The sequence below is a fragment of the Haliotis rubra genome, unplaced genomic scaffold, assembly GCF_003918875.1.
Source record: "Haliotis rubra isolate DU_JTF1 unplaced genomic scaffold, ASM391887v1 Scf170, whole genome shotgun sequence".
Taxonomy (NCBI): Eukaryota; Metazoa; Mollusca; class Gastropoda; order Lepetellida; family Haliotidae; genus Haliotis; species Haliotis rubra.
This window is the reverse complement of record NW_025765670.1, coordinates 770,605-794,843: the sequence shown is the minus strand read 5'-3', so window position 1 is coordinate 794,843 and position 24,239 is coordinate 770,605. Positions and strand designations below refer to the sequence as shown.

The 24,239-nt window shown below is 37.7% G+C and overlaps 1 protein-coding gene across 1 annotated transcript; it reads left to right on the top strand.

Annotated features, from left to right (window-relative positions):
* Nucleotides 1-28: 28 nt before the first annotated feature.
* LOC124272526 (THO complex subunit 7 homolog) lies at nt 29-24,208 on the top strand. Its single transcript, XM_046707736.1, has 8 exons — nt 29-71; nt 14,702-14,819; nt 17,542-17,669; nt 18,054-18,140; nt 19,156-19,213; nt 21,760-21,826; nt 23,358-23,427; nt 24,035-24,208. Exons 1-8 carry the CDS (start codon nt 56-58, stop codon nt 24,070-24,072), a joined length of 582 nt encoding a protein of 193 aa, XP_046563692.1. The 5' UTR covers nt 29-55; the 3' UTR covers nt 24,073-24,208.
* The last annotated feature ends 31 nt before the right edge of the window (nt 24,209-24,239 follow it).

Here is a 24,239-nt window from a genome sequence, read left to right as displayed (position 1 = left end):
TAAAGAAATTTATTTCTGCTACAAGGGGTCGTACTTCCGGTTTGAATTTGTAAACATGGCGGTGACAGATGGTTGGTACACGTGAATATCATGTGTTTTATTGTGTCTTTTAGTATCACAATTTGGCAGTTTTGTTTTTAGCTTTTACATTTTTCTTGTTATCTTTGTTTCATTTCCTCATGTGGGTGAATTGTATGTCGAAATCAATATGAATCACACACTTGAAATCGGTGGGGAAAAAACTTAATTCAGTGGGTAAACAACAAGTTTTGGTAAACAAAACTCGACATAGTATTAGTGTTATGCTCAAAATCGAAAACGCCAACGTTTTGCAATTCTTCTGTGCGGGGAAATCCGTATGCACAGAACGTTGCTTACAGGTACTTTGTCAAAGTCACTTGGAGATTTGTCTTGGATCCCCCTTCCCGATCAACGGCCCAATCTCATCTTCCAAAGAAACATTTCTTTGCAATCCTTTGGATCAGTCGAAATTTAGTATATGAGCAAGCTGTAATCCTAATGAATCTGATATAATTTGAGGAAAATCTGTTGCAAACAAAATAATTAAGTTTGGAAGCTTGCAATGCCTTTTAGGAACTCAACATATTTTTATTTGGGAATATACTTTCTCAGTAAAGTACAGATTATTGCAAATTGTTTTTGGTAGGGGAGGGTGTGGGAGTGTTTACACTCTTAGAGTAAGGCACCTACTGGCAAACAAGGATAATTTTGACTGGTGCAGAGAATGCGTTTATGAGAAGTAGGCAGTGCATGACGATGAAATTGATTCCGCGCGTAGCTGCACACGCCATGCTCATAAGACTCTCAAGTCGGTGTAGCAAGTCTCACTACACTTGATCGCGGACAACCTGTGGCCCCTTTGCTAACAATGGCGCTCATACATGCTAATGCGGGTCAATTGTCAGGTCAGTACTTAACCTATCCTTGTTTGCCAGTAATCGCCAGCCCACAAAGTCAGCAGAGATAAATGGCAATAAGGCAATAACGCATGCTCATCAAGATGAACAATCCATGCTCATCACTTGGTAAATGAGCATTATTTTTGTGTCAGTTGTTTTTGATAAATAATGAACTCGCTAGTCTAGCTGAGCTTCAAGCTGGTAACTGGAGTTTGATCCTCTGTGGAGCACCGCCTGCAACAGCAATTAAAAGGCCCCACTGTGCAGGTTCCTCTATTGAGCACCAAAAGAAAGGTTCACCTTATAAATTACAGTTCTCTCATAGTTTTCTATCACCATGCAGTATTTCACAATATTCAAATATTTATGCAAATTCATAACATGTTTGGGTTACATCAGATACTATCAATCTGTTGTTACCTATTGTATACAGTACACAACCCTGTGCATTTTAAAGAACCCATGAATCCATAAATAACGGGATTGGATGCAGACTCGCTGACTTGGTCGACACATGTCATCGTATCCCACTTGCCTAAATCGATGCTCATGCTGTTAATCATTGGATTGTCTCGTCCAGACTCGATTATTTACAGACCAAGACCATATAGCTGGAATATAGCTGAGTGCGACGTTAAACAAAAAACAACCTACCATCAGTAAACTCAATGAACTGAATTTCTCACATATTTGCTCTTTTTCAATATGTTCATGTCAAGTAGAGAAAGAAACCTTTATCTTGATTTACTAAAATGGGTTTAGGGAACCTCGGGAAGTCAATTTTAAGGGTCCTTGCAGACAATGTGAGGGTCCTGTAAAGTAAGGAAATAATGTGGTGTGCAGTAACTTCTGATAATTAGTCCAGAGCCTAAGGGGCGGTGGAGAAGCCTAGTGTGAAGCTCATTTCTGGTGTCTCTCGCCATGATGTTGCTGGAATATTGCTCAGACTAAGTAAACTTAAGCTCAATATTATTCTTTACACTGCTATACTGAGTCTAACAAACCCTAGTAGAAGGTCGCATCAGCTAACCTTTGAGCGACTGTCCAATCAAACGCGAGACGGCCGAGTGGATTTAACCAATCGACACCGACTACTTGTTAGGGTTCAGCGGGACTTACAAAACAGTTTTTGGATTTTCTCTTCCCTGGTCGCTGACACTGATCTATCAACAAATGAAAATCTGCATAAAACACAGATATTTGACCTGCAATATATACACTTAGGGGTTTCTAATGACATGGTTACTATTAGCTTATATTTCCGCAAGATGACATCCTTGAATATTGACGAAAGCGCTATTTTCAGCGACTGTTTACTCATTGTGTCCTCCATGTTTATCACTAGGAAGCGATCGTGCGGAAAATAGCATTTAATATATCGTTAAAGGTCATATCCACCCGAAAAATCAAACATAATTAAAACACAATTATCACTTATTCATGACATATAATATACATTGCTGGTTATCAGAATCTGCAAAGTTGTGTTTTACGTTGCATGTGACCTTTAAAGTTTTTTAGGTAAAGGTTCAAACGGTATGTGCGAATGTTAACTTTCGCGATTTAGTAAGGTGTGTTCTGATTGATCAGTCCAAAAGGTTAGCTGACACGACCTTCTATTAGGGTTTGTTAGACTCAGTATAGGAGTGCAACGAATAATACTGAGCCTAAGTTTACTTAGACTTGAATATTGTTAAAGGTCACATGCAACGTAAAACACAACTTTGCAGATTCTGATACCTTTCGGTATGGACTTACCGAAACAAATCATCAAAAATGCAAATTAAAAATAATGCCATGAAAAAACCCGCGCGAAATCGTAGTTCAAACAATTCACTAATTTTCCCCCAGGGCTTGGGGGAATTTAAGTGGTTTCAACAGCTGGGCTGCGCTGGGCTGCACTCATAGCACATGCGCAGTGAAATAGGTTCGCGCAGCTTGGAAGCGGGTTGTCCGGTGAATACTCAGTGAAGGCTTTGGTGTAAGCTATTTTTCTAATGTTTTGTTGATATTTCACAGGCGCGAGCTTTTTATATGTTATGACAGTAGATTACCGATTTAACTGTTTATATAATTTCATTTGTCTATTTCACCACGAGTTCTTCTTACCGAGTCACTTTCTCAGTTCCATACTTAAAAGCAATGTCATTATTTAGCGTTGACCGAATTTCTAACTGTGATATAGATATGTCGTTGTCACAGATAAAACTCAATGTCTGTTTTATTGACACCTATGTGTCTGCCTGCCCGTCTGCTAGTGACAATATTCAATACACAACTTTGATCACTGACCACATGCAATTTGAACTTAACACCTATCAGGCTATACACCATAAACAAAACACATTGATTTATGGCCCGAGTTCGGTCTCTGTCACATTATGTAATTACAGAGACAGGCAGGTGTGATACTTGTGCACATGACATGTTATGATGTCTGTTGATTGCAAAATTTTATACTAAAAAAAGTGAGCATGTATTTACAAAACCCAACATCTCTATATACACACACACAATGGGCCGTGAGGGCATCTGCAAATGAACCAGCTGTTACACTTGAGTGCACACCCACCCGCTCTGACTGGGTTCGGTATCCCGGCTGCTTCGTTTCTTGGGAGGAAAACCCAAGTACAAAATATTTCACTTTTGATTTGCGATTGTACGCTTATAATTTTGTTTATATGTTTTTTCATAACCAGCAATGTATATTATATGTCATGAATAAGTGATAATTGTGTTTTAATTATATTTGACTTTTGGTTGCATGTGACCTTTATAAAGTTTAAAGCAGCATAAAACCAACTCACCTGGAGCCTGAAATGAATGTTTTATTGTGTGCGCAGTGGTCGTGACTGAAGGTTGAACAGGTCTTCAAATGTTGATTGTACAATGAATATTAATGTGCTTCCTAGCGATGTAGTAAATTTGTTCTCTGTGTTCATTTACTGCATTTGTGGGGGCGGTGGGGTAGCCTGGTGGTTAAAGCGTCTGCTTGCCACGATGAAAGCCGTGGTTCGATTCACCACATGGGTACAATGTGTGAAGCCCATTTCTGGTGTCCCCCGCCGTGATATTGCTGGAATATTGCTAAAAGTGGCGTAAAACCTTACTCACTCACCATTGCTCACTGGTCATTATCTAAATGCCACTCATGATAGAAGTTCATATCATTAAATATATAGTCAAGACCACTCACCATTCGTGACAAAAATCTGAAGTATTCTCATCTGTGAATCGTTGTCTGAATTGTTCATTCCACTGTAAAACATGTGGATTGACAACTTCTTTCAGCCCTAAATGTATCTGTAGTTTTTGCGCTGATATATCATGTATAAATCCATAAAAATACTTTTTCGATCATTTATTCAGTTTATTTCTACATTTTGGTTCGGACCCACGTGTGACCTTTGACCTTCCAATTGTGTTTAGTACGCCAGAATACAGTAAAGCTTTATTTTTGTGGCACACAATTAAGGATAAATTCATATATTTAGAATAAATTCAAACAAGCTTTTATCTTTAAAAACAAAGGAAAAAAGATTTCCCTTACAATTGTAAAAAGACCTAATGAATTTCTCATCTAAATTCTGTAATACCCTCCAATGGTTTATACATCGGTGAACTTGAGGTTTGAAGCAATCAATAAAACATGTTACATGTTCCCAGCAGGATATGGTTTATTGTAGCAAGCTGTACATACCAAACACTCACTAACAAAGTTCATCTTCCGTCAATGAACTGCATCCAAGAGTAGAGGCTACAATAGTTAGCTATTTTGCCATTAATATCTTCTTTCGATTAAATCTCTTTGAAAAATTAATCATATACAATATCTCAATTGCAGAGGCCCAGATAAGCTGCGTATCCAGGTAAAATACGCATAGAATTACGCATTGAAAAATAATTGTTGCATACCAATTATGCATTTAAAATGTTAGATACGCAAAAAGTTTAAAACAAATGCGTACAGAATATATTTATAAAAATCGCTTGCGTAATGAAAAAGACATCGATTGCTATCAAGTTGTACTGTTAGTATAGGACAAGTGTTGTACTGTCAGTATAGGATGAGTGATTATTTATGAAATAATTTCCATTATATTTAAGTTGGTTTTGATTTGGTATGACATAAGGCAGAACATACCTGCTTAGTAAACTTACTCAATGACGTAATACTTAGGTGAGTAAAGTGACTGAAATACGCACATATTTGAAAGCAGTGGGTAACGGAAAATGAAATACCCACTCAACATTCATAATACCCACTACAAACAAATACAGTGGGTACAGTACCCACCTGAGCTAAATCTTATCTGGAGCTCTGCCAATTGCATAGATTGATGCTTATTGTTGTTGATCACTGGATTGTCTGGTTAAGACTCAATTATCCCTGATTGAATAAACAACAATAAAACAAATACTACCTGAGGATATCTATATGTTACTTGTTGTGTATCATGTGGATGTCGATTAGACAGTATTGTTTTTTGCAATATATTTGCAATATCATTGTTGATAAAACCAGAAATAGATTTCACATATTGTAGGCATGTTGGGAATAGAACCTGGGTCTTCAGCTTAACAGGCAAACACTTTGACCACTTAGCCATCTTGCCATCATGTTAGTTAGGTATTTTATGGGAGGACAGGTTTCCTACGTTGATTCATAAATTCAAAGCAGCAGGCTATGCATGTTTAGGATCATTGTGGAAATACACGTACTTAATCAGAAATAATTTTGGGATAGATTTATATATCAATTGTCCTTCGTACACTTCAGTCACTATTTAGACGCTCCAGAGAGAGTGGGTTAACACTGCCTTCTCGGCCAATACTGTTTGTGCGTGATTCCTTACAAGTTACATTGCACTGATTACAAGGTGGGCGGTGGGGAGGCCTAGTGGTTAAGGTATTCCCTTGCCACGCTGAAGACCCGGGTTCGATTCCCCACATGGTTACAATGTGTGATGCCCATTTCTGGTGTTGCCCATTGCTGAAATATTGCCATAACCATACTCTCCCAGTACATTCACTCACTCATTACAAGGCTGCTGTTACCAGGCTTTGTTAGAACAGGGATCATAATTGCCGATAACAATGGCATTTTCAGTTTTTTTTCTTTATCTCCCAGACTGTTACTTTTAGGAAATATATACTTTAATTAGTTTGGTTATAAACCTTGTCATAAAATGAGTTTTCATAATGGGCTTGTTTTTGGCCAGCGGTCAAGATTCTCCTCAACCGGTATCAGTCTGATGTATCGCTGACTGTGGATCTGTATCACGGTCAAATAAGCATAAGCACGTAATATAACGTGCAGACAATGTCTTTGTTTGCGTTCACAGTCCACCATTACTCTTTCAATGGAATATTGCTTTAAAGTGCATGTCATGCCTATTGATGCCATTAAGTGAACTAGAAAGGCAGCATCTGGCAAAACAAAGTCAATTATGTATTGATATTGTACAGGTTTCAGTGAATTCTCTTGTGTGATACAGAATGTACAGATGTTGAAATAATGTTTTCATATGGTGTCATGATAACATTGTCAGGAGCTTGTCCTTGGCTACACTTCATTCAGAGTGAAATATGGTTTTGAAATTGTAATGTTAATTCCAGTAAATATGACAATGAAGACATTTGTTTTATTTGTTAAATGGTCAGCTAATCCTGAAAACTGTAAAATGGAGAGAAAACAAATTGAATTTTATTTGTTTTGCTGTTTTTCCCTTTAGATGTTTGTTTAAAGACAAACACAACATTCAGAGTAAAAAATGTGTTTAATAATATTATAATGTTTATTCTAGTAAATATGATAAAAGAGACATTATTTAATTTGTTAAATGGTCTGCTAATCCTGAAAACTGAAAATTGGAGAGAAAACAAATTAATTCTTATTTGTTTTCCAATGTTTTCCCTTTAGATGTTTTTTAAAGAAAACACAACATACAGAGTAAAATATATGTTTTTGAAATTTTAATTTTAATTCCATTTAATATGACAATGAAGACGTTTGTTTTATTTGTTAAATGGTCAGCTAATCCTGAAAACTGAAAAATGGAGAGAAAATAAATTGAATCTTTTTTGTTTTGCTATGTTTTTCCCTTTAGATGTTTTTCTTTTAAAGAAAAACCCTGTTAAGTCAAGAAATGAAGTAATACTGACTTTACCATGCTATCATTGGGTTTGATAAAATAATCAAAGTATGTGAATCGTGAATAAGAGAATACTTGAACAGGGTTTTACCTGGACTTACAAAGTGGGGGTCCAGGAGACACCTAGTCTGTCTCACAGTCCCTGAACCACATTATTTTCCCTACTGCCAAGCCCTATCAGCAATAACAGACACAGATGGCTACTCTTGATGCGCTGTAGGTAGGTTCTTGGTATTATTGTGCATCTCTGTGGATGCAGTATTTTGGGTTTTCTGTTTCCATTCTCTACATTATGCTTACTGGACGCACATTTGTACATCACGTAAAACCCTTCTTGCAAGTGATATTGTCAAAGGTAGAAAATAGAAATTCAGTATTTATTTAAAAATAAATTAAACAATTATCTTTACATGCTCTGTACAAAGGTTTACTGTTCAAATGACTATATGAAATAATAGAATATAAGGTAACTTAGGTTAGGTGGGCTCTGAGTAGGATCCAGGCATTATTATTATAGGATATTTATTATTTATTATTATAGGATATTTATATAGCGCACATATCCACGCACTAGTGCATGCTCAAGGCGTTCAAGGCGCATCCAAAGGATCCTCATCTTGAGGTTGATCATGTGAAATATTGTTCAGTGACAATAACACTTAAGCTCCATGTTTAAAACTACAAATCACAAATAATGACCCAGACTCTGCAAACCTTCTGTCAGACTTTTATATGTTTGAGTGACGATAAAAACATCCATCAAGTTCAGTGTATGCATGATCAGATCGTTTTATACATATTTCAAAGTCATATACAGTGGAAACCGCCTAAGTAAAGACCGCTAACTAAACAGACCTGATAAGTAAACACTTTTCTTTGGTCCCGGCAAATTTCTTCATTAATTATCACTATTAGAGTCCGGTTAACTAAACTCGGATAAGTCAACAATACCGCTTAACTAAACGTTTTCTCGTGGTCCCTGGAAGTAAATTACTTAACAAAATAGACTGGATAACTAAATTGGCGATCACCACATAATCCGACATGAGGGGCAGTCGTGTCAGTTTCCAGTCAAACAAACATCCTACTTACAGATCGCTGGCGTTATGCAGTTGACAATACACTGCCAGCCCTGATAAGTTGTTCATTGTTACATATGCATACATATACATGCATATGGTTGTCATTTGCAGGTTTTATAAGTTTGGATAAGTAAAATACCTGATAAGTAAACAATTTTGGCGAGTCCCTTGAAATTTTACTTATCGGGTTTCCACTGTATCTAAATACTTTTTGTTGTGTTTGTGGTATAACAATTCCTGATCAGATGTTTGATAAGTCTTGAGACCTCCAGCGTGTACCGACGTAGGCTCAGCTTTGTAGGTTGTTTAACACCTCACTAAGCAATATTTCGGCCATATTGACGTCAGTCTATAAGTACTGAGGTCTGAACCACATAATCCAGTGGTTGATGTCATGAGCATCAATGTACACAATTTGATACAATGTCATGTATTAACTACCTCAGCAAGACTGACTACCAGATCCTGTTAGTTGCCTCATACGACAAGCCTGAGCTGCTGAAGACCAGTTCTAACTGAGATCTTCATGGACAGGGAGCTAGGTAGTAAATCCCTAATCTCTGCATGTGATAAATGTGTTGAAGACCAAAGACAGACAGGAACCTATGGAAAAGTGTCTCCGTTGCAGTACATGACACATTTCATAAAACCTACACTATGAGATGGTGTGAATCAGTTTTCATTACATTTAGCAAACATGGTTGATGTTAAAACAGATACTTGTGTATTGATGTAGTAATTTTTTTCTGAATAAACATGTGAATGCTCGTAAAGGCAGTTATTATCTGCAGTCCATTCCTGGTAATTTTCATTTCAATATTTCCAATGTTTTCGTATCTTCATAACTTTAGGGGCGGTGGGGTAGCCTAATGGTTAAAGCGTCTGCTCGTCACGCTGAAGTCCCGGGTTCGATTCCCCACGTGGGTACAATGTGTGAAACCCATTTCTGGTGTCCCCCACCATGATATTGCTGGAATATTGCTAAAAGCGGCATAAAACCATACTCACTCACTCATAACTTTACTTCTTTAGTGGGTTAGAAGAGGCTCCATTCGTCAGAGGCTCTTCATATATTATTTGCAATGTTAGGGTCACTTCTCAGTAATTCAGGGTATATGTAATGTTTTTAACAAAGGTAGACCCTTATTTCTAAGATATTTTTATATCAACTTCTTTAGATTTTAAACACAACATTTCAGAGTTATTTATACTCCTCATTAAGGTGAACTCTTGTTATCTGACATTGTTTGGGACCAGGAAAAAATGCTGGATAAGACAGAGGTCAGATAAAACAGAGCTCCATGGCAGAATGCTTGCTCCATGATTCACTCCGTCTGTCACCTAGTCAATCCATTTAGGGGCGGTGGGGTAGGCTAGTGTTTAAGGCATTCGCTTGTCATGCCAAAGACCTGCGTTCGATTCCCGACATGGGTACAATGTATGAAGCCCATTTCTGGTGTCTCCCGCCGTGATATTGCTGGAATATTGGTAAAAGTGGCATAAAACCCAAGCTCACTCACTCACTCCATCGATCCATTTAGGAAAAAAGGATTAAACCCTTGTATTGTTCCAAGCATAAAAAGTTGATTGGTTAATCATAGATTAGTCCATAAGTGTTAATTGAGTGTTTGTTGTAGGCTATATTGTAAATACCGGTACATATCCTGGGGCGGTGGCATAGCCGACTGGTTAAAGCGTTCACTCGTCACACGGAAGACCCGGGTTCAATTCCCCACATGGTACAATATGTGAAGCTCATTTCTGGTGTCCCCTGTCGTGATATAGCTTGAGTATTGCTAAAAGCGGCATAAAACTAAACTCCCTCACTCACTGAAATACATGTCCAGAACAGTGGAAATCAGTATATTGATGAACTGGTGCCTTCTGATGATTGTAGATCTTTTTTTCAAATCAACATTTGATAACAAGTTGGACATTGCTGAAAAGAGTGAGTGAGTGAGTGAGTTAGTTAAGTTTTTCGCCGCTTTTAGCAATATTCCAGCTATATCACGGCGGGGGACACCAGAAATGGGCTTCACACATTGTACCCATGTGGGGAATCGAACCCGGGTCTTCGGCATGACGAGCAAATGCTTTAACCACTTGACTACCCCACCACCCCCTGAAAAAGAGAGCAGTGCTAGTTTGCTAGTGCTTGTTTAACTCCAAACTGTTGAATATTTCTTGTTGAAACTTGCTGCTCAGAACAGTGTAATGGTTAACTGGTACCTTTTGATGATTTGGGTTGGTAAAAAATATTAAACAGCATAATTTATTTTTAACTGAACCAAATGACAGTTAACTAAAAGTGAGTTTTAAGTAGCTTCTGATTTTCAAGAGACCAAAGGGAGATGTCATGATGATTCTTGTGTAGGTTTTCTATGAAATGCATAAGATATTGTTTATGTCCTAACTGTGTTCTACATATGCAGTTTTCGGTGTAATTTCATATAGAAACTAACCATCATAGCTGCATGAATGAAATACAGCTCTTAGGGACCGTTCATAATTTATGGCTAGGGGAGTTGATGATGATTTTAAGGGGGATGGGGGTCACCCATTTTGTTCTGGGGAGGTAGGGGGAGTCATCAATTTTGTACACATGTACTAGGGGGTGTCATCAATTTTGTACATAAAATTATTTTAAATTTATGCTTAGAAAATATGGGAAGAGGGATGGGGGTCATTGATTTAGTGCATGACATGCAGGGGCGTCACTTACTTTGTACATAAATTTTAGGGGGGGTCAGTCACATTGTACATGCTTCTCCATAAAATTCATCATCATCCGGTGTCCTCCCATTACGCAGACAGACCAGTTCGTATACACCTTAAAACAACAACATTTACGGTTCAGTGAACAGATTATCTACTACCTGTTACCTACACATTATTATGGAATAGTCCAAATAAAAACACAGGAACAAACTGAAGCTAAATTCTTCAAAGGCATTTTGAAGTTGGTGTAGTAATACAAGACATGGATAACATAAATCAAGATTTGTCTTGTATTAAAACTGAAGCTATATTATTTATTTTGAAAGACTGACGAAAAGACAGTAATTTGAATTTTTATTGCTGCAATATGAAACAGTTTTTCACAAACATTTCGGTTTAACCTTCTAGTCTAACGGGAGTTGGCATCATCATATTGAAAACTAGCTTAGTTATTAGAAATTTCGACACTGATGTATCATATAAATCAAATAAAGACAAATGTGAACCTAAATATTATTCATATGGAATAAAGAAGTTATATGTTTTGCACACAGTATTAAGATATATGACGAGTGCACTTAATTACGATTTATTTAGAATAAATATTTAAAATATGACGCATCATGTCAATGTGACCATGGATGTGAGAATGTTTTTCATTACGTCCTTGAATGGCCATTGTATACTACTCAAAGACATAAACTGTTACAATCCTTAGAAAGTATTGTTAAAATTAGAACACTGATTTGTATTAATCGTATCTTACATGGCAATGTAGGTGTCTCATTTACTGCAAATCAGAATGTTTTCAAATATGTACATAAATTTATCTATATCTCTCCCACAAAACGTTTTCTCAGTTAACTTCTGTTTTACATATGCTATTATTGGGAGGGGGCTTTTATATCAATAGACACAATCAAACCTCTCAGTGACAAACCTGTTTTTATATTCGATAGTAATTGATAGTAAAACAATTTTGAGAAGAGAAATCATTTATCATTTAAACACAACAAAGTTCTATTTACCTACAATCAAACTTCTCAGTAACGAACCTGTTTCAGGCTCAACCTGCTCTACTCACTAAACAGTGGACTGTTCCATTATACCCGTAGGTGTAACCCTAATTAACCTTCTAGTTCAGCGTCTGTCAAATGGGTGTCTGTCAAATGGGAGATAACCCATCATCCCCCTAGCCATAAATTATGAATGGTCCCTTATTGAACTAAAACATGCAAATATCTGATGTATTGATGATGCAATAATGTACACATACTCTGCAATATGTTCAGATATAGAAACTGATTTTAGGAGGACTTAGGGAGAATGGGCAAGAAACTGCTTAAACTAGTTAACACAGTGGTCGATATACAAGCTACGTTCACTAGGGTTGTTATGATTCACTTGTGTAGTTGATGAATCCAACCATATACCATCATGATTTCAATTTGTTATTTGTGATCACTGGAATCAAACAGTCATAATTTTTATATTTTAGAAATTAGTGGTTTTACTTGAATTTGGGCATTATTTGTCGAAATGAGATATGTAAATAGGAATATTTCCAAACCAGGAGGATAATTGTGAATACTCTCATAAATCTAAACTCACTCACATTTCATAAGGACAAAATTGTAAGTATTTGAAAGTTGTGCCATGAAGAGATATCTCAGTATTAAAATGTGAACCAATGTAAATTGTAATAATGTTAAGCAAGGTATTAAATGTCCAGTAATAAATTATATACAATGTAGCTGGATTTGTGAGTTTTGCTGTAGATCTGGGGGAAATTATAGGTCACTGTGAACATGAATATTGATCTCTGCAGTAATACACATGTATGCTTGAGCCCCACTAAATGTGGTTTAATCTTTATGACTATCATAAATCACTTATTAAGGATGATATTTGTAGCTACTGGTAAATGATGAGTGAGTGAGTTTTATAGCTACATTACATAGCAACATTATAGCTATAGTCCGTTTGGCTCAAAAGCGGACCGATGAATTGCAATCCAACTCGAAAACTAATAAATATAACATACTCAATGAAACACTGATCATAATCAAAACATCATACCAACTCTGTGAGGTTTTTGCAGAATTTTTGTCCTAAAAATAATAAAGTTGTTTAACAAACCATCATTAAAATATTGACACAGTTCACTATTTGTTACGAGGGAGGAGTGCAGAGAAAGGGACAGCCAGGTGTTCGAGAAACACGTTCACAGACAAAGTTATTTATTCATTAACCTGTGCTGTGCCGTCTCCATCCGTTCTCGAACACCTGGCTGTCCCTTTCTCTGCACTCCTCCCTCGTAACAAATAGTGAACTGTGTCAATATTTTAATGATAGATTGTTAAACAACTTTATTATTTTTAGGACAAAAATTCTGCAAAAACCTCACAGAGTTGGTATGATGTTTTGATTATGATCAGCGTTTCATTGAGTATGTTATGTTTATTAGTTTTCGAGTTAGATTGCAATTCATCGGTCCGCTTTTGAGCCAAACGGACTATAGGTCATGTCAAGAGAAGCCAAAAATGGGATTATGTCATTGGAGAGCTTGAAGTTCAAGTTGTGTGATGAAGTTGTATACATGCACATGTGATGGTTCATGAATGCTCAACTACAGATATGCAAATAAATTCAAAATTTGTGTTGCATGCATACTATTACGCGTCTAAACGTTACCAGAGATGGAAAGTGAGATGATGCACAACAGCTCTTACTTTTGATAACTAAAAAACAGATGCATGATATTTTTGTTATGAGCATGTCTCATATGAAATAGTGAGTGAGTGAATATAATTGCTAGATCGATTGATTGAATAATCGGTCAAACAATTGATCTCGCTTGCGTTAGCGATTATCGATGAGCTTATTAGACTGACCAATATTCATAAAAACGGAAACATCTAATTAAAGGTTGTTAAGTATGTTTTCTATTGTTATAGTTGTTAAATCAAAACAAGTGATGCAGTTTACTGACTTGTAAAACTACCATGTAAACAACATTCTCGCGCGTGTCTCAACAGGAAGTATCCCTGATCATCTTGATCGTAGTATCAATCGGTGCCTGTTTTGTTTCACAATGTGAGATTGTGCCCCGTTATTGCCCACATGAGTTTTGTGGTGGGGTTTACGATTACAATCACAGGGCTCCAGATAAGGTCCGTATCGGCGTATGTACGGATACAAAATTTGCGCGATACGGTAGGAAATAATTTATAAAACGTAGCAGATACGCACCACGGCAATGGTGTACGGTCTTAGAATCATTTACAGACGTATTTATCTGAAAAAGTATTGTTTTATTGTATATTGACCTGTTTACACAAGACTAGCAATGTTGTGGTGCATATATGAAACGAAACACAAGATTACTGATACGCCATTAAATTCCATTCAGTACTCTAAATGTAGGCTTAAGGTTTTCGAGTACTCCTATATTGAAAAAATAAGGAGTACGTACTCCTGGTGTTCAAAAAGTATCTGGAGCCCTGAATCAGTTATAAATGGATTACTGCACTCCGATTATCAATCTGCGAATCGTGAACAATAACCAGCACAAGGGGGTATGTCTTTTGTGGCACCTTTAGCAATATTCCATCAATATCACAACACCAGAAATGGGCTGCATACATTTTACCCATGTGGGGAATCGAACCCGGATCTTTGTCCACAGATTTGTATGTTCTGAGTTTTGTGTGATTACCATGCTTTCCCTTGGAGAGGTACTATCTTGTAGAGTAAATATCGTTCATAATGCAACTACATATGCATACCACATGGTACAATGATGCCTTGTTTTGCCTGGTTTCAGACGATATCATAAAGCGCCGTCTGCTGATTGAAGGAGAAGGGGGAAACGATGACAAGAGACTGAACAACCTTCTGAAACAGTTCATCCGCTGGTGCAATTCCCCCGATGATGAAGAGAGGTAGGGAGCCATCGCATAGTACTACAGTTCTTGTTCATTCAAGGCTTAATGATGGCTATTGTTGTCCCCCTCCGCAACGCGGAACGGGGGACTATGTATTCAGCGGCGTCCGTCCGTATGTACGTACGTCCCGATTCTTGTTAACGTGATATCTCATGAACTGTAGTACCCAATGTCTTCAAATTTGGTGACAGCCTACATTGGGAGATTACACAGACACCAGTTGATTTTGGTGACCTTGACCTTATTTTCAAGGTTACCCTGACACTTTGACCTTTACTGAAACTCTTGTTAACGCGATATCTCATGAACTGTTGTACCCAATGTCTTCAAATTTGGTGACAGCCTACATTATGCAGACACCAGTCATTTCAGGCATCTTGTATGTGACATCCCCAAAAAGTAGTAAATGTGTTATAAATATTCCATTCTTTAGCGGCAGTGGCAAACACTTGTTGCATATCATTCTAGTAGTGGAGTGATTGATGGACTAATCAGGACACTGATGATGATTGGTGATTGCTAAGGTGTCTAATAGGTAAAGAATTCCTATATGTCTCTTGTACATTTTAAGGTTTAAACATTGCCCACCAATTTGTAGTAAAACAACATGATGGTTGGTTGGTATGTTATCCCTTAATTTACTATTTGTTGTTATCCTGTATGGATTTGTGAGTTTGAATTGGACCCAAGCAACCCATCTTTCTTAAAATGGGTGATCTAGGATCCAGTGGTCAGTCTTGGTTGATTGCATCTCTTTGTACCCGATGGTTTGGATACCTGCTTATACGTGGATTAGGTAATGGCTGCTGTGCTATAGTTGGAATATTGCTGATATTCAAATTTATATTCAAGAATAACAAGAACCAAAAAGAACAGCAACAGATCAGCGACACAAGTATTGATTAAAGCGTTAACTCCAAGCATCATGATCATTCAGGATGATTACTAATTGCCAAAATGACAAATTGATACAGAATTCCTGTACGTTTATAAAGTTCCAAAGGTTTAAGCCTGCTACACTTTGCAAAAACAGCAATGAACCTGCATGTAGTGAAGCAAAATAAGAGTTGCCATTGGTAGGTTACAACTTTCTGTTCCTAGTTATTATTGCCCATGGGGATTTTGTGTTAGAATTGGTCCCCGGCAACCAATCTTGGTGAAAAATGACGGAATGGAATGATTCTCCAAGATATTTTTATGGATTAAACTTCTTTTTAATTTCTCTCACGACGTTTCGAGACCATTCCAGGTCCCTTTATCAGGTGAACTCAAAACGTCGTGAGAGAAATTAAAAAGAAGTTTAATCCATAAAAATATCTTGGACATCAATGTACAACTTCTAAATGCCACTGAAAGACATGGAATGATTCTGTCAATTGCAAGTCACTGTACCACGACAGTGTCAATCACTTCTTGTACTATCCTTCACTGGAAAGTCAGGTCCAGACTGGATGATTTAAAGGCAGCTGTCCTATGACTGGAATATGGCTTGTGTTCAACAACAAGTAGAGAAATGAAACACAGTGGTGGGGTAGCCTAATGGTTAAAGCGTTGGCTCGTCACGCCGAAGACCCGGGTTCGAATCCCCACATGGGCACAATGTGTGAAGCCCATTTCTGGTGTCCCCCGCCGTGATGTTGCTGGAATATTGCTAAAAGCGGCGTAAAACCAAACTCAGTCAGTCAGTCAGTGAAACACAATACCGGTATCTTTACAAGGTGATGTGGTGACAGAAGCTCTCATACAATCACCGTGATCACCTTGCTTTCTAATATCCAAGCTGATCACAATATTTTTTCTCAACTGTTATTTCCATGTAAATGAAGATAACAATTCCCAGTAATATGCAGACAGGTGTTAGTGTAGAAAGATTATACTTCAAACTATATGCACATACCGCAAGCAAGATAAGAAGAGGTTCCTTTTGCAGTTTAGTCTCCTTTTCTGGTATTATTATCTTACTACTTGTCTGCAATTGTATCAGTTCTAACGTGTGTGATTGGGTTTCACCAACTTAGTGAACGTCTGCTCCCTGTGCCATTTAGGGTGTTCTTCCAACATCATGCCAACCCATACAGTTTTTATGGAGTTATGTTGCCTGATTTTACACATTGACTGTAACATATATACAAGAGATGTGCCCGTGCATAGTGGGTTGATGGGTTGGTGCAGGACCAGCTGGTCTGTGGTTTGAATTCTGTACTCATTAGTGTGATGTACTCCTCACTGGTATTTTGTACTTTACAGTGGTGGGTGGTGGGGTAGTCTAGTGGTTAAAACGTTGGCTCGTCACTCCGAAGGCCCAGGTTTGAATCCCCACATGGGAACAATGAGTGAAGCCCATTTCTGGTGTCCCCCGCTGTGATATAGCTGGAATATTGCTAAAAGCGGCATAAAACCAAACTCAGTCAGTCAGTACTTTACAGTGGTATTGTGTACCTTTTGTGTACCCCTTCGTGGTATGATGTACTCCTCGGTGACATTGTGTACATTTTGATGGTATTCTGTATTTTTTTGTGTACACCTTAATGGTATGATGTACTCCTCGGTGACATTGTGTACTTTTTGATGGTATTCTGATTTTATTTTGTACACCTTAATGGTATGATGTACCCCTCGGCGACATTGCGTAATTCACATAGGTTTTTTGTACTGACAGTGGTATTGTATTCTCTTCAGTGGTGTTGTTGACCTTTGACTGACATTGTGTACATTTCAGTGGCATCGTGTACCAGCGCATCATGTCCATGTTGGCCCAGTGTGAGTTCACTATGGAGAAGTCCCTGCTGGTGTACGAGATGAACCTCCGGGAACAGGAGCACTACGACCAGCTCAGTCAGGACATTGGTGAGTACACAATCTCTGGATGAAAACCATCCTCCTGTCTTTCATACAGCCAACAAGTCAAGAATTTAATGTTTGTATTTCTGAAGCATTTTGGACCAACATGGAGTTTTATGACTCATACATTTTGTCTTTGGTAATGAACTGAAGTTTTAGTAATCTTCAACATTAGCCTTCTTCATATTGATTTACTATGCTTGTAGATATTTAGGTCTGCAGATGTCTTGAAGCTATATTCTCTCACTTTAAAGCTGACAAAAGTTTCCTCTGGATCTTTTATTATCATTACAAATTTATGTAAGTATCAGTAATTGTCAGTTGCTAATAATTGAAATTGAAATAATATTTCTTGTAGCTTGAAGCCTAACTCACCTATGTATATTCCAGAAAAAAAAATCAAGTCAGCCACATCTCAGATTGCTGAATGTAAGACAGAATTGCAACAGGCCAAGAGGATACGCAAAAACAGACAAGGTGAGATAGCTCTGCAATAGGATCTGGAATCGACATGGTGAGATAACTCTGCTGGAGGATCTAGAATGGACAAGGTGAGATAACTCTGCTGGAGATCTAGAATGGACAAGGTGAGATAACTCTGCTGGAGGATCTAGACTGGACAAGGTGAGATAACTCTGCTGGAGGATCTAGACTGGACATGGTGAGATAACTCTGCTGTAGGATCTAGAACAGGACAAGGTGGAGATAACTGCTGTAGGATCTGTAAGATCTAGAATGGACAAGGTGAGATAACTCTGCTGTAGGATCTAGAATGGACAAGGTGAGATAACTCTGCTGTAGGATCTAGAATGGACAAGGTGAGATAACTCTGCTGTAGGATCTAGACTGGACAAGGTGAGATAACTCTGCTGTAGGATCTAGAATGGACAAGGTGAGATAACTCTGCTGAAGGATCTGAAACAACATGGGGAGATAACTCTGCTGTAGGATCTAGAACAGACAAGGTGAGATAACTCTGCTGGAGGATCTAGACCTGAAAAGGTGAGATAACTCTGCTGGAGGATCTAGACTGGACAAGGTGAGATAACTCTGCTGGAGGATCTAGAATGGACATGGTGAGATAACTCTGCTGTAGGCTCTACAACAGACAAGGTGAGATAACTCTGTTGGAGGATCTAGAACAGAAATGGTGAGATAACGCTGTTGAAGGTTCTACAACAGAAATGGGGAGATAACTCTGTTGAAGGATCTGAAACAGAAATGGGGAGATAACTCTGTTGAAGGATCTAGAACAGAAATGGGGAGATAACTCTGTTGAAGGATCTAGAACAGAAATGGCAATATAGCCCAGGATCAGGATGTGTTCCTGACTGGAAATCAAACCGTCAATATTACACATTACACAGGTTTTGCATCATCCACTCCATTCCACCTTGCACCTGTGAAGATCCGGGTTAGAATTGGTTTTGACACAAAGATGATGTCCCATGTTTTAAGAATCACTAACACTGTGTTGTTTTGTTTGTTTTAGAGTATGATTCCTTGGCCAAAGTTATACAGAAACATCCGGACAGACAGGACACCACGAGGTGAGTTGTCCATATATACATCCAATAGTGCACTGCTGTAAGTACACCTTGGTCTGAGACACACTGCACTGAAGGTCAAGATGTTCTGGTCACGTGACTTGGGGTCTGGTAGGTGTGTCAGAATACCCACATCTCTTAGAATGTTTTAAACTTGACAATTCCATAGTTATTTTAAAAAAGTTAAAATGTGTAAACCAAGCCAATGTAAAAGTCATCTCAAAATGATTGACAGCGTATGACAGCCGTTCACTGACTGCTTGGGATCAGTTGGGAAATGTCCCATGTGTTTATGAAGTTTCCTGCATCTAATTAAACACTTCCTGAACTACAAACACAACAATCTGACAGTGTCTGACAGGAGAGCAGAAGGTCAGTGGTTTGGACCTCAGCTTATATAAAATACTTTAAAATAAGGTACTTGATGATACATTGCCTGGCACTGTTGTTGGTTGTTGGTTTTTACCTGCTTATTGGGGGGAGGCATCAGGTTTTTACAACAGCAAAAAAGATTTCTCAGAAAATTCTTGAAAAAAATAATTATGCTTTAGACTGTATGGAAAAAAATCAAAATTGTCTTCCAGTAAAACTGCTTTCTGCAGTGTGTATTTCTCTTTCTGCAATGTGTATTTCTCTTTCTGCAATGTGTATTTCTTAAAGAAAATATATATTCATACTTATGGTTTTAATAACAAAAATATCTGGTTTCTGCAGCTGTTGCTGAAATCTGTCTCACCCCCTTATTCCCATAAAACCATAACAGAATATCAAATGGTTGGTTTGTTAGGGACTGACGTTAAAGATCATGGGGTTGTGAGTTTGTTGTCTCTTCTACATGATTCTGGTGTATACAGAGGAGCACAACACACTCACTCTCCCGCTACATCCACTGAATATGTAACAAGACAACTTCAAAAGGCTTCCTAAGCCACTTGGGAGTTTTTCTTGCATTTTTAAGTAGTAGTCTTCATGTCAAGGTTTCTGCTCTTCTTGACCTACTTTGTCAGTTTAGTTTTTTAGATAGTAGTCTTACTGTTTTTGTCAGTGGTTGTTATATCAAAGACAAAACCCTTTCATCTGCTTTTTTACAATCTGAAAAACATCTCATTTGAACTATTTACTTGCATGCTATGTGGTTGTCTTGTTAAATTAGGGTTTAAAAGGACTCACAAGAGATTTTGGAATAATTTGGTTTGTTCAATATTCATGCACTCTTGATGATTCTGATTTGCACCTTGATGACTGATTTGCTCTTATTGATACTGGAAGGGCAGATTGAATTAATAAGAAAATGTAGTCATCTTTTTTGGTTAGATTGGAAATGGTAACAAAATTTTGATCAGTCACTCAATTGGTATTCAGTACTTTTAAAGTTTAACAATTTTGATTTTTAACACAAACTACTGTTTTACAGAAGCATTTCTTATCATATAATGGGTACCGGTATATGTTACAGTCAGTGTGTAGAAAGTTTCACTCAGGCAATTTACAAAACCACTAAATATGTCTGTCACATGTTCTTGTATTGTGATGTTTGTAAGCCCTTTTGGACTTCTTAATTTTTAGTCTGTCAATCAAGAAAATATGAGCAGTTTGATTTCAATGTGTTAATATACAGTCATACCCACAAAACTTTTCAGTATCATGCGGTATATGACCTACATTGTTTGATTTATCCCCATATTTATAAGCAATGATAAGGGCATGGAATACTGATGACATGATCTTCCTGTTTAGTTTACTTCGCTAATCAATGGTAGCCTGTTATTCAAAGTCACATTCAAAAAGCCCACTCACTCCGTGACTACCTGTGAAGATCTGGGTTAGAATTGGTCTTCAGCAACCGATGCTTGTTGAGGTGACTGACGCGTTTGTGTGGTCAGGCTTTCTGACTTGGTTGACACTAGTGTGTGAAATAGGTTTGAAATCTTGCTAGCCAGTCAGGCTAGCTATGCCTGAAAGTTACTAGCCCAGAAAAAATTCACCAGCCCGAAATTTAAATGTCAAAACTAACCAAAATATTACAAAAATAGATGAGAATGAGATATTGTCTGCACGACACGGGTTTCATCATTAAACTGCTAATATGATTAAATTTTGTATCAGGCCCTACTCTTGCATGATTTAAAAGTGTATTATAACTTAACAAGTCGGAGAGAGTGATGTGTTTACAAAATGACCCCATGAAAATTGACAAGCTAGTCGGGCCAGTGACTGGAGATTTACTGGCCCAACTGGATTTTTACTAGCCGCGGGCCAGTGGCTATTTCACACACTGGTTGACACATGTCATCGTATCCCAATTGCATAGATCAATGCTCATACTGTTGATCACTGGATTGTCTGTTCCAGACTCGATTATGTACATATAGCTAGAATATTGCTGAATACAGTGTTAGAAACCAACAAACCAATCCAAACCCACAATAGTGTTGTTTTCTTTTTTCAAATGTGCCTGCTAAAGGCACTAAATCTATGTTTACTTTGGACTAGTTTCATGATGTATCCCCATGTATTGTGTTCATTGGGAAGAGGATTATGTTTTACAGACAACTTCAGAGTTTGGACAAAGAGCTGACATCACAGACTGAGACCAAGCAGAAACTGGAAGAAAAGGTAGGAGTTATCTCCCATTGTTTTGTTGATTTGGAAAAAGAAAAAGAATGATCACATTTTTCACTAGAAGTTATTATGTGTTACACTGTCATGTTTCAGAGTACTGGTGTCTCAAATATTCGGCCAAACCAAACTCAAACATTAAAAAGTTCAACCTATTTGTGTTACATATATCAATAGCAGTTTGGTTGATGTTCAGAATTTTGAGCAATGTTGGGCTCACTGTAGTTCATATGAATAAACTCGTATTCCAGCCAAGGCCTACATAGAGTTTATACGGCGAGTACATTTTCTTTGACGCACCTTTTACGCAAGAAACTTGAGCGGAACAGTTTTAGGCAAAAACAAGAATGAAGACTCAACCTATCAACTAATGCATGTGCATGCATTACTAAAACAAACAATCGTCTTCAAAACGAGACACTTACCTCCACTAAAATCGACTCACTTTATTACTAAATGACCTGAAACATCAAGACCCCCACCAACATTCCACCATTTGTCGACCATTTTGGTTATGGTAATTAGTAGTTGTATCAAAAAAAGGAATCGTATTAAACGGACCGTGATTACATGACGCTCTGAAGTCTGAGGAAAGGGGACGAACTTTTAGCAGTTTCTATTTGTTCCTTAATACGTTTTAATGCGTTTCCACTTTTTATTCAACCGCTAATTACCATAACAGTATGGCCGACAAATGGTGGAAAGTAGGTGGGGTCTCTATGTTTCAGGTCATTTAAGTAATAAAATGAGTCGTTTTTAGAGGAGGTAAGTGTTTTGTTTTGAAGATGAATGAAAGTTTTATCAATCCATGCACATGTATAAGTCGATAGGTTGAGGTTCTACCCTCGTTTATGCCTAAATCCGTTGTGCCTCTCTGCCTAGTGAAGTGCGTCAAAGAACTTGAATTCGCCGGCTAGACGTCAAGCACATCTTGGTGTAGTGCAAAGTCGTCTAGTTATATGATGGACTAGGCTCACTGTGAATGCTGGAATATAGCCATTTTGTTGTGAAACCATATTTACTCACTCACTCAGCCTACGTAAGGCCAGGCATTTCATTGTCTATTGATTATATGGTTGATGGGTAGGAAATAAAAGACAGAAAATACTTCAGATGAATTTGATAAACATTACAATAAATTGTTAAAAATTCATGAACAGTGTTTGTTTGCCTCATGGTTTAGGCCTATGTAACTCTTTCTTGATGTTTCCCAATTGCATGCTATGTTTGTGGTAAACTACAAAGTTTGCATTGAGTGGAATCAAAAACATGCTTTTTAGATTACTTTTCTCCTCTGTTTCTTTGTCGGTTGATGGTTCCTGCCGTATCAAGATTTTAAGCAGTACTGTTATACATGCAACTCACATATATTAACCTGTACTTGTTCCACTGACAGCATTATGTCAGTTGAAACTGTCCAGGCTGAAGGAACCAGGCAAACGTAAATAAGCAGAATAATTACTGTGAGGATTCTGCTGTTCTTGTACAACACAGGAAGATACTAATATTGTTACACTGACATTTTCAGTTGGAGTTGCGGAGAAAGCAGTTCCTGGTGCTGATTACGGCAATACATGAGCTGCAGAGAATACTGGACGGTGAGAGTTGCACACAAACATTGTCTCATAACTGTACAGAGTTGTGTCCCTTGGGCAAGGCAGATTTTATGATGAAGGGTTCTCATCCTAAATTTGACCTGATAATGTTTCTAGGTTTGTTAGAATGGCCATATGCAGCTTCAAGCTGGAACAAGATGATGCAAGATTTGTTAAGTGACATTCAGTGAACATTCCCTATGTAAAGTTGATATTACTCACTTGGAATCAAACTTCAACTGACTCAGTCTTAGTAAGGTATGGGTTGTGGATGGACTACTTAGATACATCCACATCTTTCTCTGGTTTTTCTTCTTTTCTTTCACTCTCTACCCAATATCATTAGACTCTGGGTTGGAATATTGGTGGCTAAATAAATGTGATGGTCTGACTCAGTAACTGATTGAGTGTAATCGTATCCCGACATCGCAGGATCATTGCTTGCAATATCAATCACTGGATTGTCTGCTCCAAATTTGATTATTTACATACATCGTGCCATGACTCAGGTGGAATATTGCTAAGTGCTTGGGTAGACAACAAGGAAACAGGTCTTTCTCTCCCACATGTGTTTGATGTGTCCTCTTACGAATAGCAATCTGTGTTTCAGAGGATGAAAAGGCAGAGGAAGCAATGGAGACTGGATAGAATGGATCACACATCATTGTCATCTCAACTAATCATGTTATCAAGAGGCATTCAGATTTTAGCCTACATTTCACTGACAAAAAATCAGAAATATCATTGTTCCACCTAAGTAATAAAGATGTCACATTTTTCTTCATTGTGCTATGTGTTGTGGTCAGTTTACCTGG